General features: G+C 43.8%; 1 protein-coding gene across 3 annotated transcripts in view; it reads left to right on the forward strand.

Annotated features, from left to right (window-relative positions):
• map3k4 (mitogen-activated protein kinase kinase kinase 4) overlaps window positions 1–19678 on the forward strand; it is a 189350-nt gene that overhangs the window by 160058 nt on the left and 9614 nt on the right. For all 3 annotated transcript variants that reach the window (XM_078230123.1, XM_078230124.1, XM_078230125.1), the window contains 3 exons: window positions 1996–2155; window positions 4167–4289; window positions 15944–16050. In XM_078230123.1, coding sequence (XP_078086249.1) covers window positions 1996–2155; window positions 4167–4289; window positions 15944–16050 — 390 coding nt within the window. The remainder of the gene's footprint in view (window positions 1–1995; window positions 2156–4166; window positions 4290–15943; window positions 16051–19678) is intronic.

Consider the following 19678-nt stretch of genomic DNA (forward strand, 5'->3'; position numbering starts at 1 on the left):
CACAGCGCCAGGGACCTGGGTTCAGTTCCAGCCTCTGGTCACTGTCTGTCTGGAGTTTGCAAGTTCTCCCTGTGTCGGCATGGGTTTCCTTCAGCTGCTCCGGTTTCCTCCCACAGTCCAAAGATGTGTGGGTTAGGTTGATTGGCCATGCTAAATTGACCTTGGTGTCAGGGGGATTAGCAGGGTAAATATGTGGGGTTATGAGAATAGGGCCTGGCTCCGATTGTAGTCGGTGCAGATTCAATGGGCCGAGTGGCCTGCTTCTGCACTGTGGGGATTGTTTGAATGGACTTGGGGAAATTTGAGTCAAAGGCAGGGTCTCAGTTGAAGAGCTCTTCAAAATGTTCTCTCCAGCGAGCACTGACTGCCCTCCGGCCCTTGATGAACCCTCCTCCATGTTTGGCTGCCAGTAGGATGGGTTTTTGAGTACTTGGCCATGGATTGTTTTGACAGCGATGAAAAACATGCACCTGATATGTTGGAGCTACATGCTCTTTCTACCTACCATTTGTTCTTTGTCGTGTATTTTATGCTATATCACTGCCTTCAGCAACACGTAGAACTGTTTTTTTTCCTTGAGCTGTAGTGAAGTTTCCAGTCAGTTAAAGCTGTGTTCTCAACTCAGTTAGGTCCTGGATCTCTCGGTTGTTTTGTCAAGCCAGTCACAATGTTTCCTGGTAGGTACACCAAGGATCTCTTTGCAGGTGCTTGTTATGTGAACTTTGGGGTCAGCCAGGCACTATGGGCACACTGGCTACTGGTCACTGGAGGTTAAGAAGTTAAGAGGTGCTAACTGAGATGGGTTGCTTCAGTAGGATCTTTAAGGCTTTTGTTAATTTTCTTTGGGTGTTTTTCTGTTGCCTCCACTGTTTGGGGCCAGGCTGATGGAAATGGTAGATCAGATGAGGATCCTCGTGACAGATGGTCCATCAACCAGAGTCTCCTCTAGGGTTTTGACAAAGGAGGTGATCTTTGAAAGTACCAAAGAAAAATAGCTCAACAGGACCGAAGATTGAGAGTGAACAGTAATTATCTGCTGAGTTTTCATTCAAGACCATTCTTATGTTTTCACAGTTATAAATCTGTCACTCTTGGACAACAGCATATCAAAGGCTGAGGTCTTTCTACTGTGACTGTCAACTATCAGCAGCACCTCATAAACCCTGTTTCCTGTAAACTGTCTTATCCTTTCAGAGAATTAAAAAGTAATTTAGTCAACCTGAAACATTAACCCCACTACCTTTTAATAGATATTTTCTGACTTAAGTGTTACCAGCATTTTCTGTTTTTATTATCGTTGGTCAGTGCTAAACTAGATGATTACAGTTTAAAGTGGCATTGCTTTCATAAGTTATATAAAGTGTTTAGCAAAGTAGAATTGCAGTCAACTTGTGTATAATGACAACTCTTTGTGTATGTGTTCCTAGGCTTGCTTCTTGTCCAAAGGTTGAGAACCAAATCAAGTTATGTAAATGTTACGTGCTTTCCTTTCATCTAGGCCCATTGATTTCGAATAAAATGCTCTTGGATTAGATGAATGTTCACTTCTCTGTTCAATGATTTAATAACCACTTAGAATGTTAAGTCTATATCTCTTCCTCAAATTATACTTTAGCTCGACTGTGATGGTACAGTAGAGACAAAAGCTAGTTCTGAGTGAGGTCCCTTACTGTCGGTGACTGGAACTTTCCTTTCAAAGGCAGAAGGACCAATCGTGCACTATCAGGACAGAGTTGTATTTGCAAGAAACCTGTGGGTCTCTTCCTATTAAGCCTATGACCTTCCCTTGAATACTACGCCAAATCACTCATATCAGTTCATTCACTTACTGGAATCTATACCTTAGATTAAAAGTCACTCTCTCCAAATGTAGTTGCCCCTTAAGTTTGTATGCATGTATTTCCTGTGATTAAACGTAACGTTATTATGTCTCTCAATATTTGGACACCATACAGCCACCGTACATGTTGACCATGGTGTTTATCTTTGGATCAGGAAGAAATGTACATCTTTATGGAGTATTGTGATGAAGGCACACTCGAAGAGGTGGCCAGGCTGGGTCTCCAGGAACACGTAATACGATTATACACAAAGCAAATCACCACAGCTATCAATGTACTACATGAACATGGAATTGTACACAGAGATATCAAGGGTAATGCACTTGCATAAAAGCACATGTAATTGAAACTGTAGAGCAAGCTAATCTCAGTAATTGTTATATTTAATTGTATTCTAAGAAGTCTCACAACACCAGGTTAAAGTCCAACAGGTTTGTTTGAAATCACAAACTCGTGATTCCAAATAAACCTGTTGGACTTTAAGCTGGTGTTGTGATACTTCTTACTGTGTTTACCCCAGTCCAACGCCAGCATCTCCACATCTTAATTGTATTTTAAACATGCTTCCATAGGTTGTGGCAGCGAGTAATGTATAAAACTGAGGGCAGCGTGATCGGCTCTGGGGGGGAATGGGTGGCGTGTGATTGGGTTGGGGGTGAAGGGCAGCGTGCAATCAGATCCGGGGGGGGGGGGATGGATAGTGTGTGATTGGGTCTGGGATGTGGGGGCAATGTGCGATCGGATCTGGCGGGGGGAATGGGCAGCGTGCAATCAGACCCGGGGGTGTGAGTGGGCAGCCAACAATCAGGTGGGGTGGGGGGGGGGCAGTGGCGGGATGGTGTGTGTGTAATCGGGTCAGAAGGATGGGAGATTGGCAGAGGTAGAGGTGGGTTGTCTCTCATCCTTTAAAAAGCACCTGGATGAGCACTTGGCATATCATAATATTCAAGGCTATGTTGGTAAATTGGCTTAGGTAGGTCACGTGTAGGTGCAGACTCAACGTGTCGAAGGGCCTCTTCTGCACTGTGTGGTTCTGTGGGAGAATCCGTGGTTTATCATTCTTTCCCTGTCATGATGTCTCTACCCATAGAATCCCTACAATGCAGAAGGAGGCCATTCAACCCATCAACACCATCTCTCTGAAAGAACATTTTACCCAGGCCTTCCCTCTGTCCTAACCTACACATCTTTGGACCCAACATTGTAGCCCTGCAAGATTATATACATTGGGATGACTTCATGTAAAGTTGATCATTTCTGAAAGACTGTTGCAATTTGTTCTGATGTTTATTCTAGTTTATGACAGCTGCTCCAATGCCATCCAGAAAGAACAGGGTAGCTCCTCTGCAACCTTGTCCATCAATTAATGCCTCCCTCCATCCCTGTGATGATTTGCCATGGGGCCATTGTGTGGGAACCTTGGCTGATTTTTCTTTTTCTGCTGTTTTTTCCCCTTGTCCCTAACTCTGAGGCCAACAGTAATCCACCCTCACTGTTAGGTTAACTCTGCACAGACCAGGCACCAAAATCCCAGATGAGCATGATTCTACCCTAAACTAACATTCATGTTCCTAGCCTCCACATACTACCACTAGCTGATAGACACTCAGGCCAAGTTTCTGTATCACCCTGTATGAGATGTATGTTTTAGTAGAAACCTACCATCAAAGTTAGGACTTGTGATCCGGCAAACATTTGCCGTGATTGAACCAACGTTTGAATAATGGCAGTACACCATTATTGGGTGCAGTATATATCTAGCAATGTATACTCCAATTGCTGCAAGAGTGAAAAATAAAAGGGTCATGCTGAGGCAAAATGTATTTGCTGTCTTTAAGTAGACCGTTTATGTTTTGGGGTCACTTGCTGCATATCCTTCTATAAAATGAGCTGGTTTCCTGGATATCCCATTTTCTGCTGCAGGGCAAATTCTCTGCTATACTGCACAATAAATCATAACTTTCCCATTTTGGCAATGAACTTCTCCCATTGCCAGGAAAGGTGCGCATTTTCTATGATACTGAAAGGACATTGTGGCCTCTGAGCAAGCTGAAGATTTCAGTGCCTCTGGTGGCACTACTGCCACATTGCTTATACAATACTAAAAGTTTCTTTAGCCTGCTTGCCTTCAGAGGCTACCAAATGAGATATGGTGTTTATTTCCATTATTCCAACTGCAGTCTTGCACTGATTTTGCTTTACATCGCCAGCTTCTACAGCCCTGAATAAATAGGATGTCTTCCAGGGAGCCCCAAAACTATATTTGGCAGTAATGTCCTTTTTACTTTATTATATGCTAAAATTGAAGCTTTCTTCATATTTTAGGTGCCAATATCTTCCTCACCTCATCAGGTCTAATCAAACTGGGGGACTTTGGTTGTTCAGTAAAACTGAAGAATATTGCACAGACCATGCCTGGTGAAGTGAACAGTACTCTTGGAACTGCTGGTAAGAGAATTCTTGGGGGAATTTGCTTTTTAGTATAGTCATTCAGTTAGATCAGTGTACATATTATTCATTTGATGCAAATGGTTTCAACTTTACATTGACTCTCAGTTGCGGGTTGCTTTTCAAATTTCATTTTGTTTTCTGTGTCATTATCTTAAGTTCTGGTTGGCTCTCTGTTAACTTTTTGGCCAAGATTTGGATGGTGGGAGAGTAGAGCTCTCTACATGTGTATAGGCACTAATGTAAGCAGCTAACTCAACCAACAATATGCCCCATAAATTACAAGTACACCCTAAGAAGGGGGTGCAGAGTAGATGCGGGTTACATTGCAAATCTCCATGCTGAGCAGTATAGCTGGTTTGATGGTGCTTATTGTTTGACTTTAGAGAGCAGTTGACATTTAGTAATACTCTAACCTTAATATTCCCATCCTACCATTGTGCAATTATACCATGGTTCCTATCATTGCAACCACACCTCTGACATTCCATTGCACAACATGAATGATAATTTAGTCATGTTTGAAGTGTTGACAGCAGATCATATTCTTGTATACAAACTAAAAGCTGATTACACCAGGGGTAGTGCACTTGGTATAACAATCGTTACTGCATATTTTGAAAAGCCTTACTCGAATTTTTCAGAGATGTAGATGATTGATGTACTGTTCTGTGTGCAGTTCCAGAATGATTCAATACCGAATGTTGCAGTATTGAGCCTCTTGAATATGGATTGTTGCTGTAGAGACCATTCTTGTAGAACCTGCTGCAGAGTTGACATTTTCCTATTGGTTTGATTTCACAATTTCTATTTGTTTTCATGGATCATAATCCATTTCAATTTAGATTTGTTTTATACTTAGAATTTCACCCAACTCCAGTTTAATTAAGAGCATGGAAATTGCAATAATGTAAAATATCCTTGGATTCTTATTTTAATGCCAGCATTAGCTTATTTATTTTTGGTGGATTAAAGCAGAGCAATGAATGGCATTTGTATGTAAATCAGATAGCAATGTAGCCAGTGGTAATTTCTAGGTACCTTGGATTTAATGCAGTGAATAAATTTGCCTGCATCCTGTTGCTCATGTATTAAATAAATGGGTCTTTATTTTCCACCTAATGTAATTTTTATGTTAACTTTGAACTAAACTACAGTGGGTAGAACATCTGGGGATATTAAGACAGATTTGTTTGTGAATGTTTGCTGTTTGCATAGAATATGCATTCTTGCTGGCTGAATATTTCTCCAGTGTTCCCCTCTGGAAGGCACTGTTTCATGGTGGGGTTGGGTTTTGTTATGCTTTCTGCCCTGTGTGATCTAGCCCATGAGGAGGCCAGCCAGCTTCTATGTGAAGTTAAATACAATGGACGACATAAAAGTTTGAAGGCAACTCATCTGTAATCACTCTCGCACACATTCTCTAGCAGAAGTCACTGTGTAGTGATTTGGAACAAAAGCCCTGGCTGCTTTCCACCTCTACATGTTTCGAAGATGCTGTTGAAGGATGCTTGGTGGGTTGTAGACAGTGCATCTTGCAGATATTATGCACTGCTACCTGTGTCCAACAGCAGTGGTGGGAGTGAATGTTTGAAGTGCTAGATACTGTTCTGATCAAGCAAGCTGCTTTGTCCTAGTTGGTGTCAAGCTTCCTAAGCATTGTTGAAGCTGCACTCATTCAGGCAAGTGGAGTGTATTCTATCACACTTCTGACCTGTGCCTTGTAGATGGTGGACAGGCTTTGAGGAGTCAATAAGATAGATATTCACTGCAGAATTCCCAACTTCTGACCTGCTCTTGTAGTCACAATATTTATATGGCTGTTCCAGTTCAGTTTCTGGTCAATGGTAACTCCCAGGATGATAGTGGGGGATTCGGTGATGGTAATGCCATTGAATGTCATGGGGAGATAGGTAAATTTTCTCTTGTTGGAGATGGTCATTGTCCAGCACTTGTGTGACATGAATGTTATTTGCCACGTATCAGCCCAAGCCTGAACGCTGCTCAGATCTTGCTGCATACTGGCAAAAACTGCTTCATTATATGAAGAGTCATGGATAGGACTGAACACTGCAACAATCAGTGAATATTGCCACTTCTGACTTCATGATAGAGCGAAGGTTATTGATGAAGCAGCTGAAGATGATTCTGACAACGTCCTAAGGTTCAGGTGATTAGTCTCCTGCAACCATCTTCCATTTGTGCTGGGTAGGACTCCAACGAATGGAGTTTTCCTCTTATTCCCATTGACTTCAATTTTACTAGGGCAGGTAATGCACCACCTGGTCAAATGCTGCTGTAATGTCAAGGCAGTCACTCTCATAACGAGTTCAGCTCCTTTGTCCCTGTTTGAGCCAACGCTGTAATGAAATCAGGAGCTGAATGGCACTGATGGAATCCTCAGTGAGTAGGTCATTGCTGTGTAAGTGCCACTTGAAAGCACTGTCAATTATCCCTTTCACCTTGAATAGACTGATGGGGTGTTAATTGGACAGCTTGACCTATCATGCTGTTTGTGGACAACTAACTTGGGCAATTTTCAACATTGTTGGGTTGAAGCCAGTGATGTAGCCGTCCTGGAACTGTTTGGCTCGAACTGCTGATCATTCTAGAGCACAAGTCTTCAGTACTATTGCCAGAATGCTGTCAGGACCCTTAAGCTTTGCTGTGTCAAATGTTTCAGCCTGTTTCTTGGTATCACATGGTACCTGTATTTGGCATGCATGTAGTTCCGTGTTGTGGCTTCACCAGGTTGGCACCTGATGTTTTTAGATATGCCTGGTGCTCCTGGCACTCTTCATTTAATCATAGAATGGAATCATAGAATCCCTACAGTACAGAAGGAGGCCATTCGGCCCATTGAACCTGCACCGATGACAATCCCACCCAGACCCTGCCCCAATAACCCCACGTATTTGCCCTGTTAATCCCTCTGACACTAACGAGCAATTTAGCATGGTCAATCAACTAGCACACACCTTTTGGACTGTAGGAGGAAACTGGAGCGCCTGGAGGAAACCCACACAGACATGGGGAGAATGTGCAAATTCCACACGGTCACCCAAGGCCGGAATTGAACCCGGGTCCCTGGTGCTGTGAGGCAGCAATGTTAACCACTGTGCCACCGTGCTGTCCCACATTTAACCAGAGTTGCTGGTGATGGTAAAGTGAGCGATATGCTCAGCCATGTGATTACAAATTATGGTTCTATACTAAGTTACTGATGGCCCACATCGCCTCATGGATGCCCAGAATGAGCTACTAGATCTGTTCCTGTCTACATCAATGGGTTGAAGTATAAATGGTGGAAAGCTTCAAGTTTTTAGTTGTCCAGATCAACCTGTCCTGGTCCCTCCATGTCGACACTATAGTTAAGAAAGCCCATCAACCCCTCTACTTTCTCAGAAGACTAAGGAAATTTGGCATGTCAGCTACGACTCTTACCAACTTTTACAGATGCACCATAGAAAGCATTCTTTCTGGTTGTATCACAGCTTGGTATGGTTCTTGCTCTGCCCAAGATTGCAAGAAACTACAAAGGGTCGTGAATGAAGCTCAGTCCATTATGCAAACCAGCCTCCCATCCATTGACTCTGTCTACACTTCCTGCTGCCTCGGAAAAGCAGCCAGCATAATTAAGGACCCCACACATCCTGGACAATACTCTCTTCCACCTGCTTCTGTCGGGGAAAAGATACAAAAGTCTGAGGTCACGTACCAACCTACTCAAGAATAGCTTCTTCCCTGCTGCCATCAGACTTTTGAATAGACTTGCTTCTCACTATGTTGATCTTCCTTTACACCCTAGCTATGACTGTAACACTACATTCTGCGCACTCTCCTTTGAATGTCTGTATAGCATGCAAGAAACAATACTTTTCATTGTATACTAATAGTCATAGAGGTTTACAGCATGGAAACAAGCCCTTCAGCCCAACTTGTCCATGCTGCCCTTTTTTTTTAAACCCCTAAGCTAATCCCAATTGCCTGCATTTGGCCCATATCTCGCTATACCCATCGTACCCATGTAACTATCTAAATGCTTTTTAAAAGATAAATTTGTACCCGCCTCTACTACTACCTCTGGCAGCTTGTTCCAGACACTCACCACCCTCTGGAAAAAATTGCCCCTCTGGACACTTTTGTATCTCTCCCCTCTCACCTTAAACCTATGCCCTCTAGTTTTAGACTCCCCTACTTTTGGGAAAAGATATTGACTATCTACCTTGTCTATGCCCCTCTGTTTTATAGTCCTCTATAAGGTCACCCCTCAGCCTCCTACGCACCAGAGAGAAAAGTCCCAGTCTATTCAGCCTCTCCTTATAACTCAAACCATCAAGTCCCGGTAGCATCCTAGTAAATCTTTTCTGCACTCTTTCTAGTTTAATAATATCCTTTCTATAATAGGGTGACCAGAATTGCACACAGTATTCCAAGTATGGCCTTACCAATGTCTTGTACAACTTTAACAAAGACGTCCCAGCTCCTGTATTCAATGTTCTGACCGATGAAACCAAGCATGCCGAATGCCTTCTTCACCACTCTGTCCACCTGTGACTCCACTTTCAAGGAGCTATGAACATGTATCCCGAGATCTCTTTGTTCTGTAACTCTCCCCAACGCCCTACCATTAACTGAGTAAGTCCTGCCCTGGTTCAATCTACCAAAATGCATCACCTCGCATTTGTCTAAATTAAACTCCTTCTGCCATTCATCAGCCCACTGGCCCAATTGATCAAGATCCCGTTGCAATTGGAGATAACTTTCTTCACTGTCCACTATGCCACCAATCTTAGTGTCATTTGCAAACTTACTAACCATGCCCCCTATATTCTCATCCAAATCACTAATATAAATGACAAAATGACAGTGGGCCCAGCACTGATCCCTGAGGCACACCGCTGGTCACAGGTCTCCAGTTTGCAAAACAACTCTCTGCAACCACCTTCTGTCAAGAAGCCAATTTTGTATCCATTTAGATCCCTCACCTTGGATCCCGTGAGATTTAACTTTATGCAACAACCTACCATGCGGTACCTTGTCAAAGGCCTTGCTAAAGTCCATGTAGACAACATCAACTGCACTGTCCTCATCTACCTTGGTAACCCCTTCAAAAAACTCAATTAAATTTGTGAGACATGATTTTCCACTCACAAAGCCATGTTGACTCCCGAATCAGTCCTTGCATCTCTAAATGCCTGTAGATCCTGTCTCTCAAAATACCATCCAACAATTTACCCACCATTGTGACAGTTGGTGTCTCAGTGAGGGAGTGCTGCTCGGGCTGCAGTAGAGTGTGACAGTTGGTGTCTCAGTGAGGGAGTGCTGCTCGGGCTGCAGTAGAGTGTGACAGTTGGTGTCTCAGTGAGGGAGTGCTGCTCGGGCTGCAGTAGAGTGTGACAGTTGGTGTCTCAGTGAGGGAGTGCTGCTCGGGCTGCAGTGGAGAGTGACAGTTGGGGAAGTGTGGGGAAGTTTTTTTTTTTGTTTTCTTTTTTTCTTGCTGGTAATGGCTTCAGGGATGGCAGTTCAGGCAGTATGCTGCATCTCCTGTGGGATGTATGTCGTGAGGAATTCCAGTAGTGTTTCAGGAGATTTTAGTTGTAAGAAGTGCATTAGATTGCAGCTTCTGGAGGAGCGTGTAAAGGAGCTGGAGGGGGAGGTAGAGGAACTCCGCATAATTCGGGAGGCGGAGGTGGAAGTTGATAGGAGTTATAGAGAAATAGTAACTCCTAGAAATGAGGCTTGGGTCAATGCCAGGAGGAGGGGTAAGAAGCAATCGGGAAGACAATCCCCTGGGGCGGTTCCCCTCCATAATAGGTTTTCGGTGCTGGAGGCTACAGTTGAGGAGGAATCAACTGAGCATAGAGAGCAGATCTCTGGGGGTGAGCCGAGTGAGAAAGCTCAGGTGGTTAGGGGCTGTAAAAGACTGGGCCTTGTGATTGGGGACTCCACAATTAAGGGGACAGATAGGAGGGTCGGAACTAAAGGTAGGGACTCAGGGTTGGTGTGTTGCCTACCAGGGGCTGGGGTCCGGGATGTGTCTGACAGGGTATTCAGGACTCTTAGGGGGGAGGGAGATAAACCACAAGTTATTGTACATGTGGGGACACACGACATAGGGAGGATAGGGGAAGGGGATATTAGGCAGGGATTTATGGAGTTGGGGTGGAAACTAAAGGCCAAGACTGACAGAGTGGTTATCTCTGGACTCTTGCCTGTACCACGGGATAGTTTAGAGAGGAATAGGGAGAGGGAAGGTTTGAATTCATGGCTGAGGGGATGGTGCAGGAGGGAGGGGTTCAGGTACTTAAGCAATTGGGGCTCGTACTGGGGAAGGTGTGACCTCTATGAGAAGGATGGTCTACACCTTAATCAGAAGGGGACCAATATCCTGGGGGGTAAATTTGCTAAGGCCATGCAAGGAGGTTTAAACTGATTCGGGGGGGGGGAGGGATCCTGAGTAGTGGGGCTGAAAGTGAGGGATGCATGGATGGGGACTGCAATGCACGGCATTGCAGAGGTGGGGTGGAGCAGGGTTTGAAATGTGTATACTTCAATGCCAGGAGTATTCGCAATAAAGTGGGTGAACTTGCAGCGTGGATCAGTACCTGGGACTTCGATGTTGTGGCTATTTCAGAGACATGGATAGAGCAGGGGCAGGAATGGATGCTGCAGGTCCCGGGGTTCAAATGTTTTAGTCGAAGTAGGGAAGGAGGTAGAAGAGGGGGAGGGGTAGCATTATTGGTCAGAGATTGTATCACAGTGTCAGAGAGGAGGTTTGATAAGGACTTATCTGTTGAGGTAGTATGGGCGGAGATTAGAAATAGGAGAGGAGAGGTCACCCTGTTGGGAGTCTTTTATAGACCTCCTAAAAGTTCTAGAGAGGTTGAGGAAAGGATTGCGGAGTCAATCCTGCTTAGGAGTGAAAGTAATAGGGCAATTGTTATGGGGGATTTTAACTTGACTAATATTGACTGGAATTGTTATAGCTCTAGCTCGTTAGAGGGGTCAGTTTTTGTTCAAAGCGTGCAGGAAGGTTTTTTGACTCAGTATGTAGACAGGCCAACTAGAGGTGAGGCTATATTGGATCTGGTGCTGGGAAATGAGCCAGACCAGGTGCTAGACTTGGAAGTTGGTGTGCATTTTGGTGATAGTGACCACAATTCGGTTACGTTCACCTTAGTGATGGAAAGGGATAGGCATGAACCTCGGGCCAGTGGTTTTAGCTGGGGGAAGGGTAATTATGAGGCTATTAGGAGAGAATTAGGAAACATAGGTTGGACTAGGAGATTACAGGGACTGGGAACGTCCGACATGTGGAGTTTTTTCAAGGAGCAGCTACTGCGAGTCTGTGATAGGTATGTCCCTGTCAGGCAAGGAGGAATTGGTAGGGCTAGGGAACCGTGGTGCACCAAAAAGGTTTCTTTGTTGGTTAAAAAGAAAAAGGAGGCTTATGTTCGGATGAGACGTGAGCACTCGGGTAGTGCACTAGAAAGCTTTAGATTGGCTAAGAGGGAGTTGAAGAGCGAGCTTAGAAGGGCTAAAAGGGGACATGAGAAGACTTTGGCGGATAGGGTTAAAGAGAATCCTAAGGCGTTCTATAGGTATGTCAAGAACAGAAGGTTGGTTAGGGCAAGTTTAGGGCCAGTTATAGATGGCAGAGGGAAGTTATGTGTGGAACCGGAGGAGATTGGTGAAGCATTGAACCAATATTTCTCTTCGGTGTTCACGCAAGGGGACATGAATATAGCTGAGGAGGACACTGGGTTGCAAGGGAGTAGAATAGACAGTATTACAGTTGATAAGGAGGATGTGCAGGATATTCTGGAGGGTCTGAAAATAGATAAATCCCCTGGTCCGGATGGGATTTATCCAAGGATTCTCTGGGAGGCAAGAGAAGTGATTGCAGAGCCTCTGGCTCTGATCTTCAGGTCGTCGTTGGCCTCTGGTATAGTACCAGAAGATTGGAGGTTAGCGAATGTTGTCCCATTGTTTAAGAAGGGGAACAGAGACTTCCCCGGGAATTATAGACCGGTGAGTCTCACTTCTGTTGTCGGCAAGATGTTGGAAAAAATTATAAGGGATAGGATTTATAGTTATTTGGAGAGTAATGAATTGATAGGTGATAGTCAGCATGGTTTTGTGGCAGGTAGGTCGTGCCTTACTAACCTTATTGAGTTTTTTGAGAAAGTGACCAAGGAGGTGGATGGGGGCAGGGCAGTGGACGTGGTATATATGGATTTTAGTAAGGCGTTTGATAAGGTTCACCATGGTAGGCTTCTGCAGAAAATGCAGATGTATGGGATTGGGGGTGATCTAGGAAATTGGATCAGGAATTGGCTAGCGGATAGGAAACAGAGGGTGGTGGTTGATAGTAAATATTCATCATGGAGTGCGGTTACAAGTGGTGTACCTCAGGGATCTGTTTTGGGGCCACTGCTGTTTGTAATATTTATTAATGATCTGGATGAGGGTATAGTTGGGTGGATTAGCAAATTTGCTGATGACACCAAAGTCGGTGGTGTGGTAGACAGTGAGGAAGGGTGTCGTAGTTTGCAGGAAGACTTAGACAGGTTGCAAAGTTGGGCCGAGAGGTGGCGGATGGAGTTTAATGCGGAGAAGTGTGAGGTAATTCACTTTGGTAGGAATAACAGATGTGTTGAGTATAGGGCTAACGGGAGGACTTTGAATAGTGTGGAGGAGCAGAGGGATCTAGGTATATGTGTGCATAGATCCCTGAAAGTTGGGAATCAAGTAGATAAGGTTGTTAAGAAGGCATATGGTGTCTTGGCGTTTATTGGTAGGGGGATTGAATTTAGGAGTCGTAGCGTTATGTTGCAACTGTACACAACTCTGGTGCGGCCGCACTTGGAGTACTGTGTGCAGTTCTGGTCCCCACATTACAGGAAGGATGTGGAGGCTTTGGAGAGGGTGCAGAGGAGGTTTACCAGGATGTTGCCTGGTATGGAGGGGAGATCCTATGAGGAGAGGCTGAGGGATTTGGGATTGTTTTCGCTGGAAAGGCGGCGGCTAAGAGGGGATCTTATTGAAACATATAAGATGATTAGAGGTTTAGATAGGGTGGATAGTGATAGCCTTTTTCCTCTGATGGAGAAATCCAGCACGAGGGGGCATGGCTTTAAATTGAGGGGGGGTAGTTATAGAACCGATGTCAGGGGTAGGTTCTTTACCCAGAGGGTGGTGAGGGATTGGAATGCCCTGCCAGCATCAGTAGTAAATGCGCCTAGTTTGGGGGCGTTTAAGAGATCTGTAGATAGGTTCATGGACGAAAAGAAATTGGTTTAGGTTGGAGGGTCACAGTTTTTTTTTTTTTTTTTTAACTGGTCGGTGCAACATCGTGGGCCGAAGGGCCTGTTCTGCGCTGTAATGTTCTATGTTCTATGTTCTACCACAGATGAGGCTCACTGGCCTGTAGTTCCCAGGCTTTTCCCTGCAGCCCTTCTTAAACAAAGGCACGACATTTGCCACTCTCCAATCTTCAGGCACCTCACCTGTGACTATCGATGATTCAAATATCTTGGCTAGGGGACCTGCAATTTCCTCCCTAGCCTCCCACAACGTCCTGGGATATACCTCATCAGGTCCTACAGATTTTTCTACCTTGATGTGCTTTAAGACTTCCAGCACCACCTCCTCTGTAATATGTACACTTCTCAAGACATCACTGTTTATTTCCCCAAGTTCCCTAACATCCATGCTTTTCTCAACAGTAAATACTGATGAGAAATATTCATTTAGGATCTCACCCATCTCTTGTGGATCCGCACATAGATGACCTTGTTGATCCTTAAGAGGCCCTACTCTCTCCCTTGTTACTCTTTTGCCCTTTCTGTATTTGTAGAAGCTCTTTGGATTCTCCTTTGCCTTATCTGCCAAAACAATTTCGTGTCCCTTTTTGCCCTCCTGATTTCTATCTTAACTCTACTCCTGCACCCCCTATACTCTTCAAGAGATTCACTTGTTTCCAGCTGCCTATGCATGTCATGTGTCTCTTTCTTCTTCTTGACCAGGACCTCAATATCCCGAGTCATCCAGGGTTCCTGACTTCTGCCAGCCTTGCCCTTCACTCTAAGAGGAATGTGTTTACCCTGGACCCTGGTTAACACGTTTTTGAAAGCATGCCACTTACCAGATGTCCCTTTGCCTTCCCACAGACTCCCCGAATTAACTTCTGAAAGTTCCTGCCTGATACCATCAAAATTGGCCTTGCCCCAATTTAGAATTTTAACTTTTGGGACAGTCCTATCATTCTCCATAGCTATCTTAAAACTAATAGTTTTAATACATGTGACAATAATCAAAATTCTAAATCTATCCCATTTCGCACAGTGGCAGTGCCACACAATACAATGGATGGTATCCTTAATGTGAAGGTGGGACTTTGTCTCCACAGGGTGGTCACTGCTACCAGTGCTGTCATGGACGGATGTATCTGTGACAGGTAGATTGGTGAGAATGAGGCCAGGTAGATTTTTCCCTTTTTCTTTGGTTTTGTTTCCTCGACACCTCCCACAGCCCAATCTGCCTGATATGTCCTTCAGGACCTGTTAGTAGTAGTGCTACTGAACCACTCTTGGTGATGGCCATTGAAGTCCTTTACCCAGAACACATTCTGTGCTCTTTCTTCAGTGTTTCTTCCAAGTGGTGTTCAACATGGAGTTGTACTGATTCTTCAGTTGAGGGAGGATGGTAGGTGGTAATGCACAACAGTTTTCCTTTTCCATATTTGACCTGATGCCATGAGAATTCATTGAGTCTGGAGTCTATGTTGAGGACTCCTAGAGTAACTCCCTCCTGAGTGAATACAACTATGCTGCTATCTCAGGTATGGTGATGGAGCTGTCACAGCATTGGCTATAAGGTGAGTATGACTATATCAAGTTGTTGCTAGTCAGCAGAACAGTTCTCCAAATGTTGGTACAAAATCTCAGATGTTTGCAAGGAGAACTTTGTAGAATCGACTGGACTGGATTTGCCATTTTGTTTCTAGTCCCTAGGTCTATGACAAATGGTCTATCCTGTTTTATTTGTAACTCTTCTGAAACAGCTTGCTTAGGGCATTTTTAGAGAGCATTTAAAAATCAACCACATTCTGGACCTGGAGTCACATACAGGCCAGACAAGGATGGCAGATTAGTGAACCAGCTGGGTTTTTATGAGAATCCAATAATTTTATCACCATTATTGACACTAGCTTTTAATTCTAAATTAACTGAATTATATATCGATTGAATTGATAATTAATTGAATTTAAACTCCATCAGCTGCCACAATGGGATTTGAATCTGTGTCCGCAGAGCATTTGCCTGGACCTCTGAATTACCTCAGTAGCTTAACCACTACGCCACTGTCTCCCCACTCCCGCCCCTGCAATAAATCAGCATTGGTGTTTCTTTGGAGAAATGGTGGTTCCAAGAGTACAAACTTTCCATAAAGTACATACTGGGGAGAGAAAAAACTTGCATTTGTATTGCATCTGATCACATCTCAAAGCCATCTTATAGCATTTTAAAATGCTTCAAATTGAATGAGTTATTTTGAAATGCAGCAATTACTGTTGTGTTATTGACACAGTAGCCACTTGTAAACAGCAAGATATCCAGATGATTTGTCTCATTTTTGTTCTTTTAAAGCTTACATGGCTCCTGAAGTTATCACTAGAGCAAAGGGTGAAGGGCATGGACGTGCTGCAGATGTTTGGAGCTTGGGGTGTGTCCTTGTGGAAATGGTCACAGGCAAGGTGAGAATTTAAATGTTAGTAGGTATGTAGCTGAATATTGAGAATAAAATGTTGTGTGCAAAGCCATCTTATAGCTATGGCAAGATACAGGCTGGTGGTTTGGGTTGAATTGGAACAGATTTTTCACTCCTGAAGTTCAGGTGCACCTGGGCAGGTGACAAAAGTGTTTTTATTTTTTATGTTTTTATGTATGTAGTGTCCTAAGTTCCTATTTTAGTCGTGGTGAATAAAAACATAACACCATCTCTATATTTGTATGCAGAATTTGCACTGGTTACATGAGTAATGTACCAGATCTTTGCATTTGTTTATTGAACCGATAGCCCCCATTTTCCCCCCAGTGAATGAAATGAGGTTGAGCAGTTCCTGCTTAATATTCAGCGGACATTAATCCGCGCTGCCTCAGTTGATTTTCTGATTTTGATGACCTTGCATAGTGCAGGATCCTGAAATGGTCATTGTACCTGTGACAGGAGAAGCAGGGATTACACCACCTCCACATTTTGCCTGACTGGGAGTTCTTGAAGTCTTTGTTAGATTTGAAATAGATGTATTCTTCAGTTCCATTATCCCTCATTTTTTCTGGATATAAATAAACAATTTTAAAATTGTGTAGTATATGCTGTGTAGAATTCAAACTCTTGTTTGTGAATTTCAAACTGTTTTGTTTCTGGCTGTAAACTTCAATGATTCATTTAAGTAGCCAGAGCTTTACTCAAATGCCTTAGAATATGAATCATTAAAAGCTGGGATCTTTGAAATGTAACAATGTTTTGAGTGGTTCCTTCACCCTGCACATTCAGAAAGAAAATGTTTTGCTCCAGTGGTGAATCAGACCACACCCTGTAGAGTACAAAGGATGAGTCAGCCTATTGAAACTCATCACTTCATTTTAATTGTAAAGTTGAAGGTGATTCACACTCGAGGAAGCTCTTTGACTATAGAATTAGATATGTACAGGGAACTCACTTCCTGACCACATTGTGTACAAAGAAAATTACAGCACAGGAACAGGCCCTTCGGTCCTCCAAGCCTGCACCGACCGTGCTGCCCATCTGAACTAAAACCCCCTACCCTTTCGGCAACCTTATCCCTCTATTCTCATCCTATTCATGTATTTGTCCAGACGCCCCTTAAAAGTCACTATCGTATCTGCTTCCATTACCTCCCCCGGCAGCGGGTTCCAGGCACCCACCACCCTCTGTAACAAAAAAAAACAACAACTTGCCTCGTGCATCTCCTTTAAACCTTGCCCCCTAGTAATTAACTCTTCCACCCTGGGAAAAAGCTTCTGACTATCCACTCTGTCCATGCTCTTCATAATCTTGTAGACTTCTATCAGGTTGCCCTTCAACCTCTGTCGTTCTAGTGAAAACAAACCAAGTTTCTCCAACCCCTCCTCATTGCTAATGCCCTCCATACCAGGCAACATCCTGGTAAATCTTTTCTGTATGCTCTCCAAAGCCTCCACATCCTTCTGGCAGTGTGGCGACCAGAATTGAACACTATATTCCAAGTGCAGCCTAACTGAGGTTCTATAAAGCTGCAACATGACTTGCCAATTTTTAAACTCAATGCCTCAGCCAATGAAGGCAAGCATGCCGTATGCCTTACTGATTACCTTCTCCACCTGCGTTGCCACTTTCAGTGACCTGTGTTTTATATGTTTTACAATGACTGAAAGACGGATATCCTTCTGATAGCTAACTAGATGGAGTTTGGAATAACATACTGTTGCATTTGAGTGATTGCTTTAAAGTTCAGTTTCTTTCTTCTGTACTTCACATGGTTGTAATCTCTCGAACTTCGCAGTGCCATTTTCTCCACAGAATTACCTTTGATGTGAACTACGCCACTTTACACCTTTAAAATAAAAAGTAAAATACTGCAGATGCTGGAGATCTGAAATAAAAACAAAAGGTGCTGGAAGAACCCAGCCAGTCTGGCAACATCTGTGGAGAAACAGTTAATGTTTCGATTCTGTAATGACGCTTCTCCAGAACTCACCGATGCTGCCTGATCTGCCAAGTTGTTCCAGCACTTTTTGTTTTTTATATAAAACAAATAATTTGCCTGAGAATCACAGGACGTCCCAAAGGTTTTTTTCAGCCAGCAGGGTATTTTTGAAGTGTTTCTTGCATTACATACTGGAACAATTGTTTGTGCTTTAGAGACTAAATTAAGTGGCATTTCAAGAAAATAAATAACTCATGTTAAAAGCATAAGGAAATAGAAAAGACTTGCATTTATGTGGTGCCTTTCGTGACCACCTAATGTCTAAAAGCACTTTACAGCTGATGAATTCTGATTTGAAATGTAGTCAGTGGCCAATTTGTGCACAGCAAACTCCCGCAAACATGAATATGACCAGGTAATCTTTTTTCCTAATGTTGATTGAGGGCTAAATGTTGACCAAGACTAACTCTTCTGCTCTTCCTTGAAATATTGCCATGGGATTTGGCAGATGGGGCTTTGCTTTAACATTTCATTCAAAGCCCGGCACCCCTCTCGCTGCAGTGGTCCCTCAGTAGTGCACTGAAATGTCAGCATAGATTTTTGTTCTCAAGCTCTGGAGTGGAACTTGAACTTGGGATCTTGTGACTCGACAAATGCTAAAATTGCTAAATTTTGATTAAATTTTGCTAAAATTGCTAAATAAAATTGCTAAAAATTGCCCTTAGTGTCCTGAGATGCGTAGGTTGGAGGAATTAGTGGGTAAATGTGTAGGGATATGGGGGTAGGGCCTGGGTGGGATTGTGGTCGGTGCAGACTCGATGGGCTGAATGGCCTCTTTCTGTACTGTAGGGTTTCTATGATTTCTATGATTTTTTTCTATGACAATCATGTTAATCACTGTACCAAGGCTAGCACCCTCAAGTTAGGTTTACTATGCAGGGTATTGGAGGGTATTGCTAAGTCTTTCTGGCGAAACTGTTCTGAATGTTCAAAGGCTTGCGTGGCCAGACACATGCTCTGTTTGCTTCTATGAGAGGTACAACATTGTATATTTTTGATAGATAAAAGATCATCTTTGCTTCTGCTTCTCTATTAAAAAGTGATTTTACAAAGATATTCAGCAGCCATGAAGGAACCTCTGCAAGGTTACTGTTGCCAAACATTTTACAATGGAGGTTGGGGGGGGGGGGGGGGGGTGCACACAGTAGCATAGTGGTTGGCAGTGCTGCCCAGGGACCCGGTTCGATTCTAGCCTTGGGTGACCGTGGAGTTTACACGTTCTCCCCATGTCTGCGTGGGGTTCCTCCGGGTGCTCTGGTTTCCTCCCATAGTCCAACGATGTGCAGGTTAGGTGGATTGGCCATGGTAAATTGCCCCTTAGTGTCCCAGGATGGGTAGGTTAGGGGTATTAGCAAGATAAATGCTCAGGGTTATGGGGTAGGTCAGGGGATGGGCCTGGGTAAGATGCACTTTCGGAGAGTTGGTGCAGACTCGATGGGCCAAGTGCCGACCTCCTGTACTGTAGGGATTCAGTGATTCTAACTGGCAGTGAGGGCTGAGAACACTGCCAAGTGTGCAGGAGATTGCTGGCTGATGAGTTGGCATCACTGTCCTATGGACTAATCGACGAGATGATTGGTGAGCAGATTAGAACACTGCCTGTGCACCGATC

Source organism: Mustelus asterias, chromosome 15 (genome assembly GCF_964213995.1).
Source record: "Mustelus asterias chromosome 15, sMusAst1.hap1.1, whole genome shotgun sequence".
Taxonomy (NCBI): domain Eukaryota; kingdom Metazoa; phylum Chordata; class Chondrichthyes; order Carcharhiniformes; family Triakidae; genus Mustelus; species Mustelus asterias.